This window comes from Cinclus cinclus, chromosome 6 (assembly GCF_963662255.1).
Source record: "Cinclus cinclus chromosome 6, bCinCin1.1, whole genome shotgun sequence".
Lineage (NCBI taxonomy): Eukaryota > Metazoa > Chordata > Aves > Passeriformes > Cinclidae > Cinclus > Cinclus cinclus.
Genome location: NC_085051.1, coordinates 7,004,211 through 7,024,570, shown reverse-complemented (window position 1 = coordinate 7,024,570; position 20,360 = coordinate 7,004,211). Strand labels below are relative to the sequence as shown.

General features: G+C 39.9%; 1 protein-coding gene across 5 annotated transcripts in view; it reads left to right on the top strand.

Moving 5' to 3' along the window:
- NAV2 (neuron navigator 2) overlaps positions 1–20,360 on the top strand; it is a 362,864-nt gene that overhangs the window by 331,556 nt on the left and 10,948 nt on the right. For 3 of the 5 annotated variants that reach the window (XM_062495969.1, XM_062495968.1, XM_062495970.1), the window contains 10 exons: positions 1,174–1,334; positions 3,358–3,546; positions 9,187–9,239; positions 10,506–10,529; positions 10,634–10,708; positions 14,048–14,131; positions 14,730–14,841; positions 15,163–15,308; positions 17,933–18,105; positions 19,954–20,107. In XM_062495969.1, coding sequence (XP_062351953.1) covers positions 1,174–1,334; positions 3,358–3,546; positions 9,187–9,239; positions 10,506–10,529; positions 10,634–10,708; positions 14,048–14,131; positions 14,730–14,841; positions 15,163–15,308; positions 17,933–18,105; positions 19,954–20,107 — 1,171 coding nt within the window. Of the gene's footprint in view, positions 1–1,173; positions 1,335–3,357; positions 3,547–9,186; positions 9,240–10,505; positions 10,530–10,633; positions 10,709–14,047; positions 14,132–14,729; positions 14,842–15,162; positions 15,309–17,524; positions 17,534–17,932; positions 18,106–19,953; positions 20,108–20,360 lie in introns of all 5 variants that reach the window. The other 2 variants (XM_062495967.1, XM_062495965.1) reach the window with 1 other exon arrangement.

The window sequence follows — 20,360 nt, the reverse complement described above, 5'->3', positions numbered from 1 at the left end:
AGCCCCTTTCTAAAGAAACACATTTATATGCAAAGTTATAGAGATGCAGATTGTCAGGGACTGCTGCTGAAGTGTTGAGGCGTAAGCAGAAGAATGATTTTTTTTTTAAAAGCAGTTAGACTTTTTAAATTATTGCAGTGTTCCCATTGATTTTAAATAATCTTAATAAGTGATATCTTACTGTAGGGTATTTAATTGAAAGGAATCAAATTAATTAGATAGTATCAGTTAATAATAGGCTTCAAGTTTGTGGAAGGAGAGCTAGTAACTCATAAATATTTGTCCAAAGGCCACAGCATAGGCCAAGATAGACACTGAATTAGCAGACAAGTGTTTCCATGATGCTCTGGCTGTTGATACCTGTATCCTATCATGTAGCTGATGTAACACCTCTTTTGACATACCTATTTTTCATACATGTACACAATAAAGCAAGCTTAAGTTGAAGCCAGTGGGTGTTTTGCCACTGATGTTGGCATAGACCATGTTTCTGATGTTTTCATTGCCTTCAGAAAAGGCTAAACGTGGTCTCCTTTATGATATTTTAATCCTGTTAGTTTTAAACTAAATTAACACCTCCACAGGCCTTATATGGATATCTCGAATATGAAATATTGGGTCACAGCTTGTTGAAAAAAATTGTGATAATGGCTTTGTTGACTTGAATTTGGTTATGATATCACAAAAAGTCAGCTAAGATCATTGATGTACCAAAATACTTAAATAGCGTTAGATTTTTGGCATAGCTTGGGGAAAGGTTTTCCAAGTTTCTAAGTTTTATTTTTAAATCATACGATGTAGCACACACTACATTTTTTCCTACAGTGCTACACTGCACAATTTCTGCCTGCAACTTCTGGTTCACTCTGGTTTGGTTACACCTGAAGCAGTAGGAAAGAAGTTTGTGGTTTGTTTTATTTTGTTTTCCTCCAAAACAGAGGTGGAATGAATTAGGAACATGTTGGAAGGGCTTGGAGCAGATCCTTAATTGAGAATTATATTTGGTTTATATTATTTAATCCTCTGCTTCCATATGAGGATTCTTCCTTTTTTCTTTCTCTCTCTCTCCCACCCCAAGCCTTGTGACATTTCATGGTTGGTTGGTTGTTTGTTTTAACAAAAAACTCAGATAAATATCAGAGTTCATAGTGAAAAACCTGTTTGCTTTTGCAGGTATACTCCATCCTCCCAGCTCCGTAGTCAAGAGGATGCAAAGGAGTGGCTCCGGTCCCATTCAGCAGGAGGACTGCAGGATACTGCTGCCAATTCTCCATTTTCATCTGGATCCAGCGTAACGTCACCCTCTGGAACTAGATTTAACTTCTCACAGCTTGGTGAATAATTATCTGTTTGAATAATCATGGCAATGCATTGTGTGTCCTGAAAACAGCATGTTACACAAGATAATTTTCTTTCAGCAGCTCCAAGGCCCATATTGAACCTGAGGAAGCACTTTCATTGAAATGAGTGTGACTAATTAGCATCATTATCTCATATGCCCAAAGGTGCCATACTTGAAGTAACTTTGAAACTGCTTCTCTGGGAGCAGTCAGATTCCTTAATATAAATTGTGAGCTTTATAAAATGTTCAGCAGAGCTGTCAGTTAATATCACACATTGGGGTGCTTAGAGGACATGAGATGTTACCTGCTGTACAGTAATAATTCTCTAAAATCCAAGCATCTTACTTACTGTATGTGCCAGTCTCATCAGTTTGATATTTTATCTTTGTGTTTTTTAAGTGGCTTGTTGGAAAATTGCAGAAAGCTCAATCAAGCAATATGTAAAAGTCAGGGGAGTTTCAAGTCAGAAAAAGTTCCATTCTTTCACTTAAGTTCATTGATAAACACATTTTAAATGAAGGAAACAATAAAAGTTGATTGGCAGGATCCATGAAGCACTGCAGATTTTAGTTGACTGTATCAGCAGTTGAAATAACCTGTTTAAAAGTGCTAGTGGTGCTCATCTGTGGTGGGCTGCTTAAATATGACTTAGTTGCTTTGCACTTTCTTCAGGTTTGTAAATTTTAAGTGACATTTGGAAAGAAAATGCCTGTTTGTTTATGACTTTCAGAAGCCCTTCCATAACAATTATTATTTTAAATAAATATGTTGTTTTTTATAACTTTATATAATATATATAATAATTCTGTGCAAAACAGTTAAGATGTATTTGTGAGCTTCTTTGGAGCAGACTGAACATTCACTTATTTCTAGTGTAGTTTAGACTTGCAGTAATGACATTCTAGAACCTTTCTTTGAGTGTTCTGGAAAGAAACACATTCAATAAGTGGCTTTAAATAAACTGACACTTAGCAACATTTCAGCTGAATATACACACAGCATGGCTACATTTCCAACAACTAGAAAGCTGTCAGGAAAGTCCATGAAATTAAAAAAAATCATTTAAAAGGTGTCATAGGCTCAGAAACTTAACTCTTTGTAGAGTTGTAGAGTATTGGAAATTATTTGTATTAGCTTGAAAAGCTATTTGGCCACAAAGAGCAATGAATTAAAAAAAAGATATGTTTTTCTATGTTCTTAAGAAGAGAGCTTAGAGATACTGGAGTTAAGGGTGGTCATTTGATTTAATTTAAGAGCAAATGATGGTGTGAAAGTTGAGCACCTGTAAAGTGAATTATCCTGTTTTCTACTGAAACAGGCCATGAGAGCACACCAAGGAGAACCTGCCCAGATGAACAATGATTTTGTTCTTTATTTTACCCACAAATGAACTAATTCTTATGAAAAAGCAGGCATAATTTTAGCACAAAAGTTCTTTTGAGAAATGTGAGATTGGAGTACTTTTTTACTCTAAATGCTAGCTGGGAGAATATTGGCTTTTAAGGTAAAATTAATATTTTACAGTTCTCAGGACATCATAGTGGAAAGTTCTGAAATATGCAGCTATTAGAAAACGAAAGCTCTTTGCATTTGTGACTAAAATACATAGAAAAATATAATTTTCTTAGAACTTGAAGGCTTTGAAGAAGGTAAGTCCTGCTCTGTATGGAAAAATATTACAATTTTTGCGGCAGAACAGCTCCAAATTAAATGAGGGCTTAGTTAGTTCGTGCCTGGAAGGTGTTAGTGAGGTGACTGAGCTTGTTTGTGGAAGCACAGACACATCACCCGGTGTTTAAAATAACCTTATTTCACTTGAGTTTTCACATTCACTAGCCTAGTTGGCATGCTTGAAAAACAACGAAGCCTGGAGAAGACGATATCAAAAATTTGTGTATTAAAGTAAGGGTAGGGGTGGGTGGGGGAAAGTTTGCTGGTAGTTGCACAGAAAAGCCGAGCGGGAAAAGCCGCGGTGGCGGCGCTAACCGTGGTGTGTTTGCGGGTGGCTTTGCAGCGAGCCCCACGAGCGCGGCGCAGCTGAGCCTGTCCAACCCCGGCATGCTGCGCACGCACAGCCTGTCCAACGCCGACGGACCCTACGACCCCTACGGCGACACGCGCCTCCGCAACAGCTCCATGTCCCTGGACGACAAGAGCCGCACCATGAGCCGCTCCGGCTCCTTCCGCGACGGCTTCGAGGAGGGTCAGTGAAGTCCCCCCCGGTGCTGGGAGTGCTCCCAGGGCGGTGTTCGCGTGGGAGCTCTGCGCTTTTCGGTTCAAACGCGGCTCTGTCGGTGCGGGGCTCTCGGAGTTAGGTAAAACCGTAACGCTAGTCGCGGTTGTTCCGATCGTAGGATCGGAGCGTTGGAAGTGGCCCGTGAGGATCATCAAATCCAACTCCTGGCCCTGCCCAGGACACCCCGATAGTCACTCTGTGTGCCCGAGAGTATTGTCCAAGCACTCCTGAAACTCTGCCAGCCTTGCTGCTGTGACCACTTCCCTGGGGAGCCTAGTTCCCAGTCACCCTCTGGGTGAAGAGCTTTTTCTTGATATCCAACCTAAACCTCTCGTGGCGCAGCTTCTCGACATTCCCTCGGGTCCTGCCACTGGTCACCAGAGAGAATGATGTTTATTCAGTCAATGTTTTGGTCAGACACAGGAAATAAGTGTTGCCCCTAGACCTTGACTGTTCAAGAAATGGCTGAAACTTGTCCTGTGCTTCATTTTTAGTGCTCTCAGAACGACTAATTCATGCTTAGAGTCAGCTCATTAGTGTTTTTTCAACAAGGGTATTCTGAACTTGCAGTTCCACAGTTCTGCTTGTAGTATAGATAAGCAATGTCAGTTGGACTGTTTCTATCCCAGTAATTTTTCCAGTATTTAATCCGTCCTCAAATTGTCCTTGCTTTTAATTTCTCCTGAATGTCCTGGCTTGATATAATGGATCTCCCAAAGAAAGAAATTGAGTAGTTCTTTGTAACATCTAGGCTTGTCTTTTTAGTGGGTCATCATATTTTCAAATATGTAACCACACCTGATAAAAAGGACCCATATAAATATAATAAGAAAAAGCATTTACCTATAGATGAATATTTAGTTTGGTTGTCCTGATCAGGCATCCTTGTGGCTGTAGCCAAAGGATTAAAATCCTCAAGGGTTGCACTTTGAAAAGTCAGGCATGGAGTGGTTCATAGGAAACTCTTTCAACATTAACTCTCTGAGTCTTAGATCTCCTTTCTGGCAAGGGTTGAGAGCTTGACTGTACTTTACAGGCCACACGAGCCCTCTGATAGCTCTTCCCTCTGCTTCTGAAGACCTGCACAAAGTCAGCACTGTTAATACCAGTGCCCCATGGTTATTGCTCCCCAAGAACCAGGCAGGCATGGGAGCCACACTTCAGTGCTTGCAGAAGCCTTTGAGAGCCACAACGTGCTTTCCTGGAGATTGTGGTTATCCCATCACATTTTTTTCCCGTTGGAAGAAGTAGAAAATAAGTATTGGATAGGTCTCTGGAAAGATTAATTAATTAATTAGTCATTGAATTTACTCAGTCTAACTTGAGTACATTTAATTGTATTTTAGAGGTCTGTGGCTGAGTATTTTCACCAGGGGTTGAAAATTTTTAAAATAACGTTGTGGGGCTAAAAGCTGGTCATTGCAGGAATTAACCTTTGTTTTCTCTCGGAAAGCTGAATGATCATAAAGATTCAAAGACTGCCAGATGCTCAGTCAGTCAAGTTCCATGCTGTGATGAACAGTCATGCTCTTACTAAATTGTCCCCTAATATAATCTGTGAAGGAATTTGAATCACTGCATCTGTATTACACTTCAGTGATTTACTGAAAGCTACTGCAGCAAAACTTGCCTGGGTTTTATTGAAGACATCCTCCAAAAAATTGTAGCCTTAGTCTTTTAATTGTGCTCAAGATTGCAGCAAATCCACTTTGGCACACTGGGTGTTAAACTCTCATGTACTTCAGAAATTCTTGTCCAGCAGAGAGGGTGGTTTGGATAAACAATAATTATTGCATATTTGAAGATAAACCATTAAAAAAAGAAGAAAAGGAAAATTTGAAAAGAGTTAGGTGAAATGTTCTATTTAGCATTTTTTATTCATTTGAAAAAAGTAATAAAAACTAAGTCCAAGAAGTATCCCCCAAGTTATGGACTTGAAAGTGGCTGGAAAATATACCGCTTTTGTATCTGAGGAAGGAGTTTGACCCTACAGTGGACATGCTGAAGATCCCTTTCAGATTTTCCTCAATTTTTAACACCTAAAAGAATAACAATATTTTACCAGATGGACTTTATGTTTAGGTGTATTTTTGTCTTCAGGACAAAGGTCTTCTATCACTTCCCTGGCTGTAGAGAAGGCAGGAGTCACCTGCTTATTAGCTCCTACTTATTTCTCAGGGAGTCACAAGGCCTAAGTGATTAAGTGTTTCTGAATATAGCAGAGATTTGTCTTCACCTTGAGAGAATAAATTAAAAAGTATTATAGAAATTTAAATTTGTGGTTAATGAACAAATTGATTTTATACAATCACCCAGTGTCAATGAAGCATAAATCCCGGTCTTAAATAAAGCTTACCAACCTACTTCTTCATTATTTCCTAGCACATAAGATTACAAGACATTTGTTTCTCATTAAGTTTAGCAGGGCCAGGATTTATTCTTTAAAGCCTTTTCTTCTCTTGTCTCTGGGTGTGAAGTACAGTCATGTTCTCTCACAGCACAGCATGTAGGTGGGGAGGTTGGTCAGCTTTGCAGCACATAACTCTTGTGACACGCAGGAGTTCAGGGCACTGGAGGTGCCAGCAGGAACAGCTTCCAGACTTGCCACAAGTTCATGGGGGAAAAAATGCAGGATAAAAATTGAGTGGTCTCTTGGCTCTCCAGTTTCCCCGCTCCCCCAGCCAACAATCTTCCCCAGGAGCTGGGCTGCCACTGGCTCCACCGTGATACTTCAGCCTCCAAGAGAAAAAAGATAAATAAAAATTAAATAGTTATTCCTTCTTGTGCTACTGACTGTAATACCAGTTGTTCTTTCTTCTCTCTGGGCAGATGATCATGGCCAGAGCCTTTCTTTCCTAGCATTAACAATGATACATGCCTGTATACATTTACAGTGCTTTAAAATAATAGCTCCAGACCAATTTGGGTTTGTAGGCTGCATGCAGATGCATGCTGGCTTCAAGAAACAGGAATTGCATCAACAGCATAACTGCCTTCAGGCTCCTAATTAAATAGCCTTCAAGTAGCCATCTGCAGATATTTTGAAAAGAAATTGCACAAATATATTAACTCCTTAGTTGTCCTTGGAACAAAAAATCTGAAATTACGTACTTGTTTAAATGGTGCACATGAGTCACCATTCATGGAGGAATTTTAAGAGCCATGTAGATGTGGCACTTGGGGACATGGTTTAGTGATGGCCTTGGCAGTGCTGGATTAATGGTTGGACTGGATGATCTTTTTCAGCCTAAATAAGTCTGTGATTCTATGTGATGGTGGAGTTTCACAAGGCAGGAGTAGGATTCCTAGAGTTAAATGTTCTTTCCCTTTTTTTTTTCCTGATTTTGAGTCTTTTCTCCTGTATTAAAGTCCCTATGTGATCTTAAAAATTCCAGCTGATGCTAACACAAAGATGTGTGTGACCAAGTCCATGGTAAAGGTTTCTGTTTCCTCTCTGGCCAGCTGGGAGGGCTCTTTTTTGGTTACCTCTCGATTAGGAAAAAAATTTTAACAAGGAAGAAAATAGGGAGGCAGACCAGAAAATAATACTGTATTCCCTGTATGAGTGTATTTGTGGCCTTGTGCAATATTGCCTCACTTTGGGCTTTTCTTCTTGAAAATCTTAAGGGGAAAATGCAAGTAAAGCAAAGTGAGAAGGAGATCTTAAGCGCAGAACATCGGTGATACAAAGTTAAAATAGGAATCTTCAGCTTGGAAAATGATGGCTGAAGGCACGTGTACTGAATTTGGTTTGTTATGAACAGATTGGTGACCCATTCCTTCTCTTAGCACAGTGGCATGGAGGCACTCGAGGAGCTTACTGACTGATTCAGCAGCAGGTCTGAAACAACTGCAAAGAATTGCATTTCTGAACACAAGAAAATTTTTACAAACAAAATGTGTCAGTGGATTCACTAGCAGTTAAGAGAGTTAATGGTAGAGAGGTCACAGCAGGCAAAATAATGGTCTGAGTTCAGTTTCCATCCCTGGAATTTGCTTCTCTGCTGATTCCCAGAAGGTGCAGAGATGTGTCTGGGGAACAATCCCTGTGCATCTGTCTCCTCTTTTCATGCTTTTCAGTAAACATGGGCTGTAGTTGCAGCCAGGGCTGGAGCTCACGGTTAGAGTCTGGGTCTGACTCACACCACTTAGTTTTATGTTCTTAGTTATAGTCCTTAATGTCTAAATAGACAGATCATTTTAATTGAAAATATGGTTACCCAGAGAAAGCAAATGGGTGTGAGGTTTTTTTTAGCTTTCTTGTGGCTTTTCTGAATTGTCTTAAATTCTTCCAGAAGCCAACTTAGACCTTGTTTACTTCTCTTTCCAGTATTACCTTAGGATATAGCGTCAGTGGGAAAGCAGAACCCATTTATTACAAATGTAGAATTGCAGTAGGTAATTAAAGCAAAATGGCAGCTTTTCTAAACTTTTTTTTTCTTGGCTGGAGGACTTAGAAGAAAGAAAAAGTGATTTTATGCTGTTTCATATGATTTGTGTGCAGTTACCTGAATTTTGAATGAAAGTTTCCGTTCAGTACTATTTGTTTCTAAAAATAAAAATAAAGGAAAAGTAATTTTGCATGTTCCAGGAGCAGAAAGAATAGCTTCAGGTACTTCTTTCAATAGTGCAATAAAGAACAAAATGGTGCTATATTTATATGTAAATCCTGATGCCTGAGTGATGGTAACAGCCTTCAGAATCACAGAATAGTTATGGTTGGAAGGGACCTCTGAAGATCATCTAGGCCATCAGTGTATATGTATGCCCTTCATTTAATTTAAATGCAAAAATTCCTTGAAACTAATCCTTATCCAGGAAGTTTTGTAGCCATGTTTTCACTGTTAATTTCTTAATGAAAGAACAAACTTTGCCTTGTTAAAAAAATGCCATAGCTTTAAAGAAAGACCAAGAAACCCTACAGGGGAAAGGGAATGTTTGGCTTACTGATGCACTAATACAGCTCCCTTAAGTCAGCAGAAGGAAGATACAGCTGCATTTAGTGAACAATTCACAGCCCCAAATTAGACAATGTTTTTTTATCTTGGGTCCTCCACATCTTCTCCTGGAGCATCTGGATGCTAGAGCAGGGTGTTGTGGTTTTCTCAGGGCATTCCCATCTTGGTCTGTTGCTTAAAAAAATTAAAAAACCCCTCCATCTCACCTGAAACTGAAGATTAAATACTTAGATTTAATTTTGTAATCTCTTCTGCGTTTCTTGGTTGGTTTTTTTGGGTTTTTTAATCTTGAGTAAGCCCTTTTGCAAGAATTTTAAGTTCAACTGTCCAGAGAAATATTTATCTCTGAACAGATCTTCAACAAAACTTTTTTAAACTTTCTTGGCCAAACCTAATTTTCCCCAGTGAACAAGTATTATGAGAATTTTAAAACACCATTACCAAAGCCAAGGTTATGGATCATATGAACTGGTAATGCATGCTTCAAACCATATAATATTGGTGCATAATGCAATTAAGTTTATGGTGGATGATGAAATTTGTGAAAATATTTCTTCAGCAGATTGGTGGTAGACAGTGGATAATTTATGGTGGTTCCACTCTGTGGTTAGGGCAGTTATATTAATTGTGTTTATTTTCTTTCCTTTAGTGCATGGTTCTTCTCTCTCTTTGGTGTCCAGTACATCATCTATTTATTCCACAGTGAGTATAATGAAATGAGGAGTTTATTTATTCATCAGAATTATTGAACTGACTGGTCTTGCTGTGCTAGTTTTGCCATTCAAAGAGCATGAAAAAAGCATTTGGCTGTGTTCTGAATGCTAGCTAGGAAAGGAATGTTTATGTTCTTGAAGATGGCTGTGGATATTTAGCAGTATCCTCATTAAAGACAGACTTCAATGGCCTAAAAGTAGCCATTGATTTTTTCAGTCTGTGTTTTATGCTGTGCTAAGTAAGTTTTGCTACAAAGCACCTCAGTAGATATGAGGGGATTTAAACTTCATTACTTTTAACATGCCAAAATTTGCTGAATAGTCATCCCATCCTTATATTAATAATTTGCAACTGAAGAAGTTCACTTTTTAATGTGCAGATGTTAATAATTCTTTAAAAATACCATTTTATCAATGTGCCAGTAACATTTTCTCCACAAGCATGTATTCATTTTGGTTGTCTTTTCCTAAAACAAGGCTTACTGGAGTTGGAAAATACAGGGGAGCACTCAGAGCTTCAGGTTCCTGTACTTACAGCACGAGTGGCCCCAATAGTGTGTTTGGATGGATGGAATTTTCCTGGTGGCTTGTAGTGGGCATGTTTCCTTAGAGACAGTGAAGTGTGTGACTTCCTACCCCATACTTCTGCTTAGCTGCTAACTGGGGTGAGAAGCAGGCCATAGTAGCCACAGTTCTACCATGCTGACCACGGTGGATGGTCAGTACATCCACGTGGCATCCTCACAACTGGCTGTGTGTCCTCACTTTTTCATTGCCATAGAGCCTAGGCAGCACCCAAATGGGAGGAATTTGATTTTTTTTTTTCCCCCACATCATTTTGAAATGCAAAAATGCGACCTCCTTCCCACGGATAGCTGAGCGTGGGACGAAGGGAATTGCCTAGGATCAGCCTAGTTCTGTGGCAGTCCTGGTTCTTGAGAGCCTCATGCAGTCCCTTCTGGACAGAGCCAGGACTTCTTCACACTTCCATGATTGAGATCAGAAGTGCTCTGGCCTGCTGGCTGGGAGGTGGAGCCCAAATTCCTTCCTACAGAAGGAAGTGCCTCCTGCAGCCTATTTTCTTTTTTTTCTTAAGAGTAAATTAATGAGGAGAATAAATTAGACTGAGTATGGATGTGCAAATTCAAAATGAGGAATTCACATTAGTGTTTTTGAAATACAAAAGGAGAATTTGCATAAATTTGTCAAGCTGGTTATGTTGCAATATCCTCACATACTTCTTTTTATTTTACAGCCTGAAGAGAAATGCCAGTCAGAGGTAAGAGCACATCCTCTTTGACAGGCATAAATAACACACTGTGTGTCTTGCTGTTTTACTTCTCCTTGCTATGATGCACTGAAGTGCTCTCTGAAAACCCACAGATTCGCAAGCTGCGGAGAGAATTGGATGCATCCCAAGAAAAAGTGTCAGCTCTGACAACTCAGCTGACTGCTAATGTGAGTACAACTCTGAGGGCAAACATTAACCTGGAATGCATTTAATGCGACAGTTACCACCCAGTTTTTTTAAAGGGACACAAAGATTTCATATGCATAACATTCAGTTCGTATTACTGGTGTGTTTAAAGAAATAACTGCATGCATGTGTGGGACATGTCCAAAAATAGCATCCTGTGCCCTACTAAATTATCTTACACCTTTCTTTATAAACTGAGTTAAAATATGAATTTGGCTTTGTATGTGTGTAACCCATCTTAAGGTCTTGAGAAAATCATTGGGGAATGGGTCTTCTTTTATAAATAGTGTCTTGCTTTGATATTTGGATGGGATGAGGTTCAGATAAGGATTATACTTGGTAGGAATAAAAGTTAATAGAAACTTGGACTGAAATGCATTATGTTTTTCCGTTGCATAAAGATGTGGGTTAATGGCATGATAGATAATGCTTGCATAAGGGGCTCTGGAAACTAATTTAAAGTTAAGCAGTGTAGACAGTACATCTGCTTGTTCCTTTCAGGAATTTGAGGGATAAGTAATTTAAGACACTCTGGGAAAAAAAATACTTGGACTCCAGGAGGTGTTGAGGCAATACTGTATGACCCTGAGAAAGTTTATTTGTGTGTTCTGTGCTACAGTCACAAATAGCAGGAATCTGCAACACAGAAGCTTGCAAGGAAAATAAGCAATTCTAGAGCAAATAAGCTGCAGATGAATAGTCAACAGATCAGATCGTACTGACATCCTGGTTTATGGGAATGAATAAACATCAGAACATGTGCTGCTTGAGGGAGACATTCCTGTCCATCAGCTCTCAGAACTGGGGGAGTGCAAAGCTTGGGACAGGAAAGGACAGGTTTCACCTGAGCCAGTATCACAGGAAGGGTTCAAGGGGGAATCTGTGCTGTCCACTGCAGGCATCACAGTGCTTCATCCAGCTTGAAAATGGGGCAGAAAACCAAGAACACAGTTAGAACAGAGAAGTCAAATAAAAAGTCTTTGACTGCAAAAGCTGCTTAGTTCACTGTCCCAAGAAGAAAAGAAAAGAGTTTAAACATCTTTCAAAAGTTAAATCTTATATTTGCCTTTCAAATACAAAGGGGATGGATACATGAGTTGGTTTTCTCCTGGAAGTTTCTTTTACTTGTGGGAAAGCAGGACTGGATTCTCTTGCGCAGGTTTTTAATGATGTTGTTAAATAACCCAGCTTGTGTCCTTCAAACAAAGAACTTGTCAGCTGAGCAGCTCATTTGGCTCTGCCTTGGCTTTATTGCATTCTCCTTCCTACAGTTCAGGGTCACTGGGCTGGTGCTTAGCACAGGCTGCTCACTGCCTGGCCCAGCTGCTCTTCCTCTGCCCAAGAATGTATGTGTGGTTACTACCACTCTCTTTGTGGAGAACAGTTTTTAATGTACACTCCTGTATGGTTTTGCTTGGATTGGGGTCATTTGGGCTTTTGTGGGTTTTTCTTGTGGGCTTTTCTCAAAAAAAAAAAAAAAAAGTTAGCGTATCATTTATTATTTGGATAATATTCTATTTTTACTTAGTTCACTTTGCTAAAATTTTGCAGTGTTTTATTAATGCTATTTAAACTTCGTAGACTTGAGCCTGCCCCTGATTTACCCATAAATTGGCAACAGAGATGTTGCTGTGACTGTCCTAGTATTAAATTTCAGTCTCTAGCCACCTCTTTCTAGAGAACGTGCCCTTTCTCCATGTAAAAGACAAGGTCTGCTCTCAAAAAGATTGAGATTAATAAATGCTGTTAGTTAAGACACTTGAACATTTGCTTTAAACATGATTCCTTTAATAAAAGGCAATTAAAACTTAGACAATTCAAATTAATCTCTTCAATTTACAATTTTTTTCCTGAATTTCTTTGCATAGACACTACATTTGTTGATGCATCTCAAGCCATCAAGGGCACAAATTTGAAAACATTTTGCTCTAACTGTAGAAAGGGAAGATACATTATTTTCCATAGCTCACTGAACAATTTTGCAATAGGAATAATTGCAATATCTGGGTTTGAAAAAGCAACTAGTTTTTAAGAGTCAGGTCAAAGTATTAAGGTTTTGTATCCTGTTACTAATCCATGCAGTCCTGCTTGCCCATTTATTTTTTGCTTTTGAAAAGTATTACTGAGGATCCCTGAATATCAGTTTTGTTGTTCCCTGTTCCTCCTCCCCAGCAGAAGCTGTGCACTCTGTGTTTTTAAAATAAATATTTAGATTTTCCTGCATGTGTAGTGTTAGGTTTTGAATTACTTCTTGCCATTTTCTCACAGTCTCAGCTCTGCTTATTTTCATAGGGGCTGATGGGAATGAGGGTGCACATCCCCATGTTATTGTACTGCTCATGTTTGTTTTCATTGTGAATGTGAGAACAGTTATTTAGGATAAGTCAACTGTGTGCTGGTGCTGAATCAGTCTGGAGTAGCTCTGTGAAAGGTTTTGCCATTTTGTACTTTTTTAGGTGAGAAAATGTCCTTTCTTGCTTGGAAAGATTTCACAGTTTTACTTGTCATTGTGCATATAGAATTATTTTTAATAGATAAATAAAGCTGTTTTTTCTGTGGTTAGTGTAGATTATATGGCTAATGAGACAAATATATATTGAAATATACCTGTGATCAGTTATGTGTGTACATGTATATGAATACCCATAAAAGAGTGCCGTGTCATGGCTCTAAAAATACAGTTTCTGATGTTCTTTTCCATCTTCTTAATCTACTTTTCCTTCCTTTTGCTTCTCAGTCATTTTCAATTCCTAGCTGATGGCTTTCATGTAACGGACACTGTGTTCTCTCTGCTTCCTGGGAAAAAGATGTGACATTTTTCTCCCAAGAAGCACAAATATTTTTTTCTTTCCTTCAGAAAGGAAAAAAGGGCAATTAGCCAAGCAGCAGGAATTTTGGATGATATGTAGCAAGCTGACCTTGGTTGGAAGCAAAGTGTGCTGAAATACTGGAGAAGTCTTTTGAGTTAGATGCAGGTGTATCAGCTGGCAAAGCATCTGTTCTCATGATGGGATAAACACAGTGAGAATCTCCACCCCTGTGACTGCCGGCGTCTTCTTGCCTTAATTATCCACAAGGAAAATAGTGATTTAGTTGGAAGGAAGTTTCTACCTGACTTTTCTCTATACAAAAACTTGATTTATTGTTTTATTGTTGGCAAACATTTCCATAATGTGTGCTCTACTATTTGACCTTTCTTAAGCACTGTTGTTTTCTCTGCACCATTTACACAACCAGCTGGGTGGACTGATTAAATACCTGCAGAAATACTCCTTTTTTGGGGGAAGATAATAAACTCCTCCCACGTGGTTTGATTTCAGGCTCACCTGGTGGCAGCGTTTGAGCAGAGCCTGGGGAACATGACGATCCGACTGCAGAGCCTGACCATGACAGCAGAACAAAAGGCAAGCTTCAGAAGGGTTTGGGAAGTCTTCATTTCTGTTCCCAGCATTGTTGCCTATGCTCCCTCTGTAGTTGTGTGGGGGGAAAAGTCACATAGGCAATTTGCCTCAGCTCCCTCACTTGCAGTGACAGAGTAAAATGTAATAAATAATTTGTATATAAAACAGTCATTTTCTGCACTGAGATTTTGTAGCAACTGATCAGGTATTCCTATCAATTGTTGCTTTGGATGTGAGTCTTCAGTATTGCATGTTTCTGTAATCTGTTTCATCCCAATACATCTGTACGTGGGCATGTTTGAAAGAAACACCAAGAAGAGTACTTACAAGACTGGCAGCATTGGGTTTTTTGACAGTATACTTGAATAGACATTATTTCTGCATTACAGAGTACATGCACTTTTTGTATCGTGATACCAAAGCTGCTTTGCACCCTGTTGAGAGTGTGCATCCCCAGGTATCCCAAACCTCATTTCCACCTCCTTGAACATATATATTCCATGAATTCATTATGAACTACCAAAACTTAGATGGAAAAGCAGCTTCTTTGGGGTTCTTCTCCCCCATGTACTGTCATATGGATTTTTTTTCCTTATTCAAGGACTCGGAATTGAACGAGTTAAGGAAGACAATTGAACTCCTGAAGAAACAAAATGCTGCTGCTCAGGCTGCCATCAATGGAGTCATCAACACACCTGAGCTCAACTGCAAAGGTGAGAGATACATAGAGAGGCTCCAGGCCTCTCCAGTGAGACTTCAGTCCTCTGGGTAATAGTTGATGTAACCATCAGAGCTACCCAGAGAACAGAGTAACCCAGTGATTTACACTGGGATAAATTGCTGAAGGATAAGTTTGAAGCATCTCAGATTTTGATCTCGTCACAAGAAACAAGGATTTGAAATATGCGATACATCCATGGGGATAAGTGATTGTCTGAGTGCTGGTTTCCCTAAATGTTTCTTCAGGATCCCATGATTAGTGCCATGAATGAAATTTCCTAGATAATTTTGCCACTGCCTCCGTTCATACGCAGGTCCTGGAGCTGCTCAGCCCACGGACCTGCGGATCCGGAGGCAGCACTCCTCGGACAGCGTCTCCAGCATTAACAGTGCCACCAGCCACTCCAGCGTGGGCAGCAACATTGAGAGCGACTCCAAGAAGAAGAAGAGGAAGAACTGGGTGAGTGTGTTTTAGCAGACTGTGTGAGGTTTCTGTGGAATTGTCAGGACATGCACGGTGAAATCCACCTGGCTGCTCCTTCCTGCCTCGTGCAGCAGGGCAGCGCACGGACTGTGCGCCGCTTAAATCCGGGCTAAACTCTCCTGTGAAGGCTTAACTGAGTTGTAAGTTGTGTTGACTCTGCGTAGGATTGAATTTTAGCTTGACAGCTAAAAGGCCAGTCTTAAATTAGAAATAGTTGTCAAAGATGACTTCTGGCTAAAGGGGTGTCCAGCCCATTAAGGAGAATGTGGCATCTGTCGTTAAAGTAAAATAAACCCACAAGAGAAGATCATTCTTGTGGGGATTCTTTTGTTTTTATCTCGTAGGGCTTTCTTATAAGTGAACATATGAAACTCTAAGAACTCTTTGTCCAGCATTAACTTGGAGTTCTAAGAATGGTGTAAAAAAATTACCGATTTTAAAAGTTTTTCATGTTGGACATCTCTTTTGGAAGTTTTTGCATTACTTACCTGTCATTTCCCATTTCTCCCTCTTTGCTCATCACGTACTATGTACAAGGTACCCTGTACTGGAGGAAAGGTACATCATCTTCAACTCCATTTTCAATTAGACCATAACTGCCTTAGTCACCTAGTCTGATTGTAGTTTGGACTGAAGTCCCTAGATCCTTTATTTTAGCCAGTAAAGCAGTCCATCCCTTTCTTCCCACTGAATTTAAATTCCCTGGATCTCTTGGGTGTACAGATAAATCTGTAGAGATGTAAAATGTGGTTAGAGCTGATAAAAGCTTCATTTGTATTTGCACAATATCCTCTCAGAAATGTTGAATGGAACTCCTGAAGTGCAAGAAAGAGCTTCCTGAACAAGTTCTTCTTTTTATTTCTCTCTTATCTTAGAGGTTTCATTTTGGTATCTCTTGGTATTGCCAGCTGCTTCACAAAAGAAGCATTTCCACTCTACTCCTTAAATAATTGGTTGAATTGAAGCAACCTCTTCTCCAAATCCTTCTTGTGCTGTACAAGTATATAGACAAAGTAAATTGCTATAATTTTTAAATTTCTAGCAACCCTTAGTTTGTGACACAAAACTTTTGTAATAGGTTAAGATATACACTTTTAAAAATTCTCTTTTAGCTTCAATTCTTTGTTATTGTAACCTAGTGGATATGGTCCTACATCAGCTTACATTTGTCATTCATCAGATAACTATTTTTTAAGAAGGTTAAGGGAATGTTTCCTTATTATAAAGACAAATAAAGTTTTCATGGAGTAGAAGAAACAGGACAGTATTTTAATGTTGTTATTAAAAATGAGTACATTATTGCTGTGAAATGAAGATTGGAAATTAAAACACTGTGGAGAAGAATATGTGAATTGAATCTGATTCACATGTTCTTTATTCCACCAGTGCTGAGGAAGTTCTCAGCCAAGATCTTTGTGTTCTGTGTAGAAGCAATGCAGCTGTCCATCCAGAGCTGAAACATCAAATTTCCAACATTCCTCATTGTAGGAGTCTTTGTGTAGCTTAGAAACAGCTTTCAGCTCATATTAAGCCAGCCTGTGTATAGTATGTAATTTGCAATGGCATTAAAAGGTAGAGTAGATACTTAGAGTGTCCTGAGTGGGAAGGAAGCCATGAGCATTATCAGGTCCAGACCTTGATTCCATGGGGTTTAACTTTTAGGGCTCCCTAAAAGTGAAACCATATAGCCAAGAACATTGTCCAGATGCTTCTTGAACACTACCTGTTGAATTGTAACTTTGGGGGTAACATCATTTTAATGACATGAATATTAATTCTCGTTTGAAAAATGGCAGTCACATTACAGAAGGTTATTTTAGTTGCAGGTAGCTAGTGAAGCTGCAGTCTTTTCACGTGGTGAAATACCTGTTCCTGCAAGGAAAGATACATTATTGACTTGGCTCTTAGCCAAAGCATTCTGCCTGAGCAAAATAGGAAATGTAATTTAAATAGTTAAAGAGAGTTTGGATCTGGTGTCCTCCTCAGATAATGCAAAAAAATGGTTATATGTGGTTTGAGACACCTGGTTTTGGAAAATACATGGTTCCAGTTTTAAAGTAACTGTTTGTCTTCGTTAATCATTGGTTGTGTTTGTCTTAGAAATCCAAAACTTCCCTTATTAGAGGCTTTATCTGTTAAAACATGTCTTTTTTCCTTCCCCCACTTCCTTTTGCTTGCAATTCTTCCGGCAGGTCAATGAGGTAAGGAGGACCTACTTTAAACTTGGAGGTACAAAGCTAACACACCATTGACACCACTAACCCTCCCAGCACCATTAACCTGGGCTGGGCCCTGTGCCAGCACAGCTGCAAGCTGTCACCACACTGCTGTAAAGCTTGTTGCACTGAGCAGAGTTTGCTGTCAAATAGTTCTTAAAAAATAGGAAGCATTCATAGCCACTCTTATTGACCTTATTAATCTGATAAAATAGTTAAGGAAAAAAAGCTTTTTTATTTTTCGCCTGTGTCACTATGTATGTGAGTATGGCTGTAGCATCTGGAGTGTTTGCATGTTGACAGTTTTTACTCTGTGGCTTTTTTTTTTTTGCCTGGTTTCATTCATAATGATGGACCTGCTGCTGTGGTCTTGTTTTTTTCCAGTTACGCAGCTCCTTCAAGCAAGCTTTTGGAAAAAAGAAATCTCCCAAGTCAGCATCTTCTCATTCAGACATTGAGGAGATGACTGATTCTTCCTTACCTTCCTCACCAAAGCTACCACACCACAACACCACTGTTTCAACACCACTGCTGAGAGCTTCCCATTCCAATTCCCTGTAAGTGACTTCTGTAATTTTTAGACAGAAAACAGCATGGAAGGAGGCATCTTACTTCATTGGTAGAGGAAAGGCAGAGGACAGAAATGCTGAATTCACGTAGTCAGAGATTTAAAGCTGTGTGAGCTGACTCCCAACCCAGTACCTTTGCATTAGTCCAGGAAGCCCAAAGTCATTCTGTCAGTACTGAAGTGTAAATATTTCATTGGGTTGCTCTCTCAGCAGAATGTACTGACTATCAAGAACATTTATAACCAGGGTGACTTTGAGGTGCCAGATTAATTGGATCTCTTGCTGTTAATTAAACAAACCAGGTAAAATCTGGGAGTTTCTCTTGTCTAAACACAGCACATATTGTATTAATCTGGTACCGTGGTAAGTTCCCAATTCTGTTGACAAATTCAGATAAAGGAAAGGAAATCAAACACTGTGTTTTAGGGATACAGGTGAATTCATCTGACCACTTGTGCCTGGTGAATGGAGATGATCCTCTTTCCTCCTGTAGCTCCCCAGCCACCTGTGCCTGGTCCTTTCCATGACCACCTGTGAAATAAAGCTTAGCAATTCCCTTGCCATGCTGCTTTGGGTCTGAACTCCCATTTTAGAATGTGCATGGAAAATTTAGTAAAGCAGCTTTTATGTTAATTCCATCAGTAGCTTTATCACTTGAGCAGCCTAAATAAATACAGAAAGTTGTAACAGGCAGTACTGAGAGAAACCTGCAATTACCAGATGGCCTCCTGACCTTGGGAGGTCATGCAGACCTTCCAGCCTGATTTCAGAACAAATGCTTTGGAGTAGTTCCCCTCCACTTGTTTTCACATGAAAAGGTGGAGACAATAGCAATAGTTTCCAGCTTTATAACAGTGATGAAATGTCAGTAGCAGAAGATAATCCCCCATGATTTTTGTTTCAAAGCTTCTTCTGTCTCTTGAGCCTAACTCACTGCATTTCTGGTGACTACAGCAAGTTGTGCTTTAGAAGTCTCAGGACAGAAAATTGTCAGATGATGATCCCATCTGTCATCAGCCAAAATGCTGTGTGGGTACATCTCACCTTGCTGTGGAAGCCAAAAGGATAATGAACAAAGAGTAAATATGTGAACTGGGAGAAGGATAGAGCACAAGTAAAACTGGTGTGGTTTGGGTTATTGGCTTTTTGCTTTCATTAACCTGATTTAGGGAAAGACATGTAGGTAGAATCTCCCTTAAAGCACACAGCTGTGTAGTTGATCTTTATATAGATACATTTTCAAATGTGCTGAAATGTTGTTACTCACTCAGAAACTCTTTTTGTGGGTGGAGGGAAGAAAAACGCCACCAAAAATTTTTCAAGCGTGAGTTCTTTAAAACAAGCAGGAATTTATCATGCTTGAATAGGTGTAGAGTTCCAAAGCCCTCCAGAGCAGTTCAGGGAAACCCAGCTGTGCGCACCTGGTGAGCTTTAAATCTGTCTGTGAACTCATCAATCTCCAACCAAGTGCTGTTAAATGTCGCACCCCCTTAATTTATTTAGATTTTTGCTTTGGAAGTTTTCCTTTTTAGCAACTGCCATGAAAAGAAATGAAGACCATCCAATAGTAGGTGATTTCAGATAAGTCCTGTTTCAGATACTGATTAAAGAAAAATAACCCTCAGACATCTTTGTTTCATCAGACTCTTAAATTTCCACGACCTGTTTAATATCTGATTTACGGCATCGCTAATTCAGATAAACCGAAACTGCTACCTGCTTCAAGCAGAATGAAAAGGGCTTTATCCCTCTTCTCCTAACAAATCCTGGAGAAGCAGCACGAGGAGAGGAACGAGCGTGTGTGTGTATGTGTGTGTGTTTGTGCATGTCCTGCAGCATCTCCGAGTGCACGGACAGCGAGGCTGAGACGGTGATGCAGCTGCGGAACGAGCTGCGGGACAAGGAGATGAAGCTGACGGACATTCGCCTGGAGGCTCTCAGCTCTGCCCACCAGCTGGACCAGCTGCGAGAGGCCATGAACAGGATGCAGGTGAGGAGCAGCCACCCCACACCCCGCAGCCTCTGCTGGTGTAAAGGTCAGGACTTGGTAGCTGCTTGCTAAAGGCTGTGTTCAGCTCCGTGCCGGTGTTAAACCGTCATTAAAAGTCAGCTTGAACGCCTGACTTTGCTGCCCTCAGCTGCAGCTGTTGCAGCCCCAAGATGGGGGACAGCGTTTTGTTGGCTGTCAAAATGTTCCCGGGCTCTCTGCCTTGAGGTAGTTGCGTTTCGGTGTTAGTGAATTC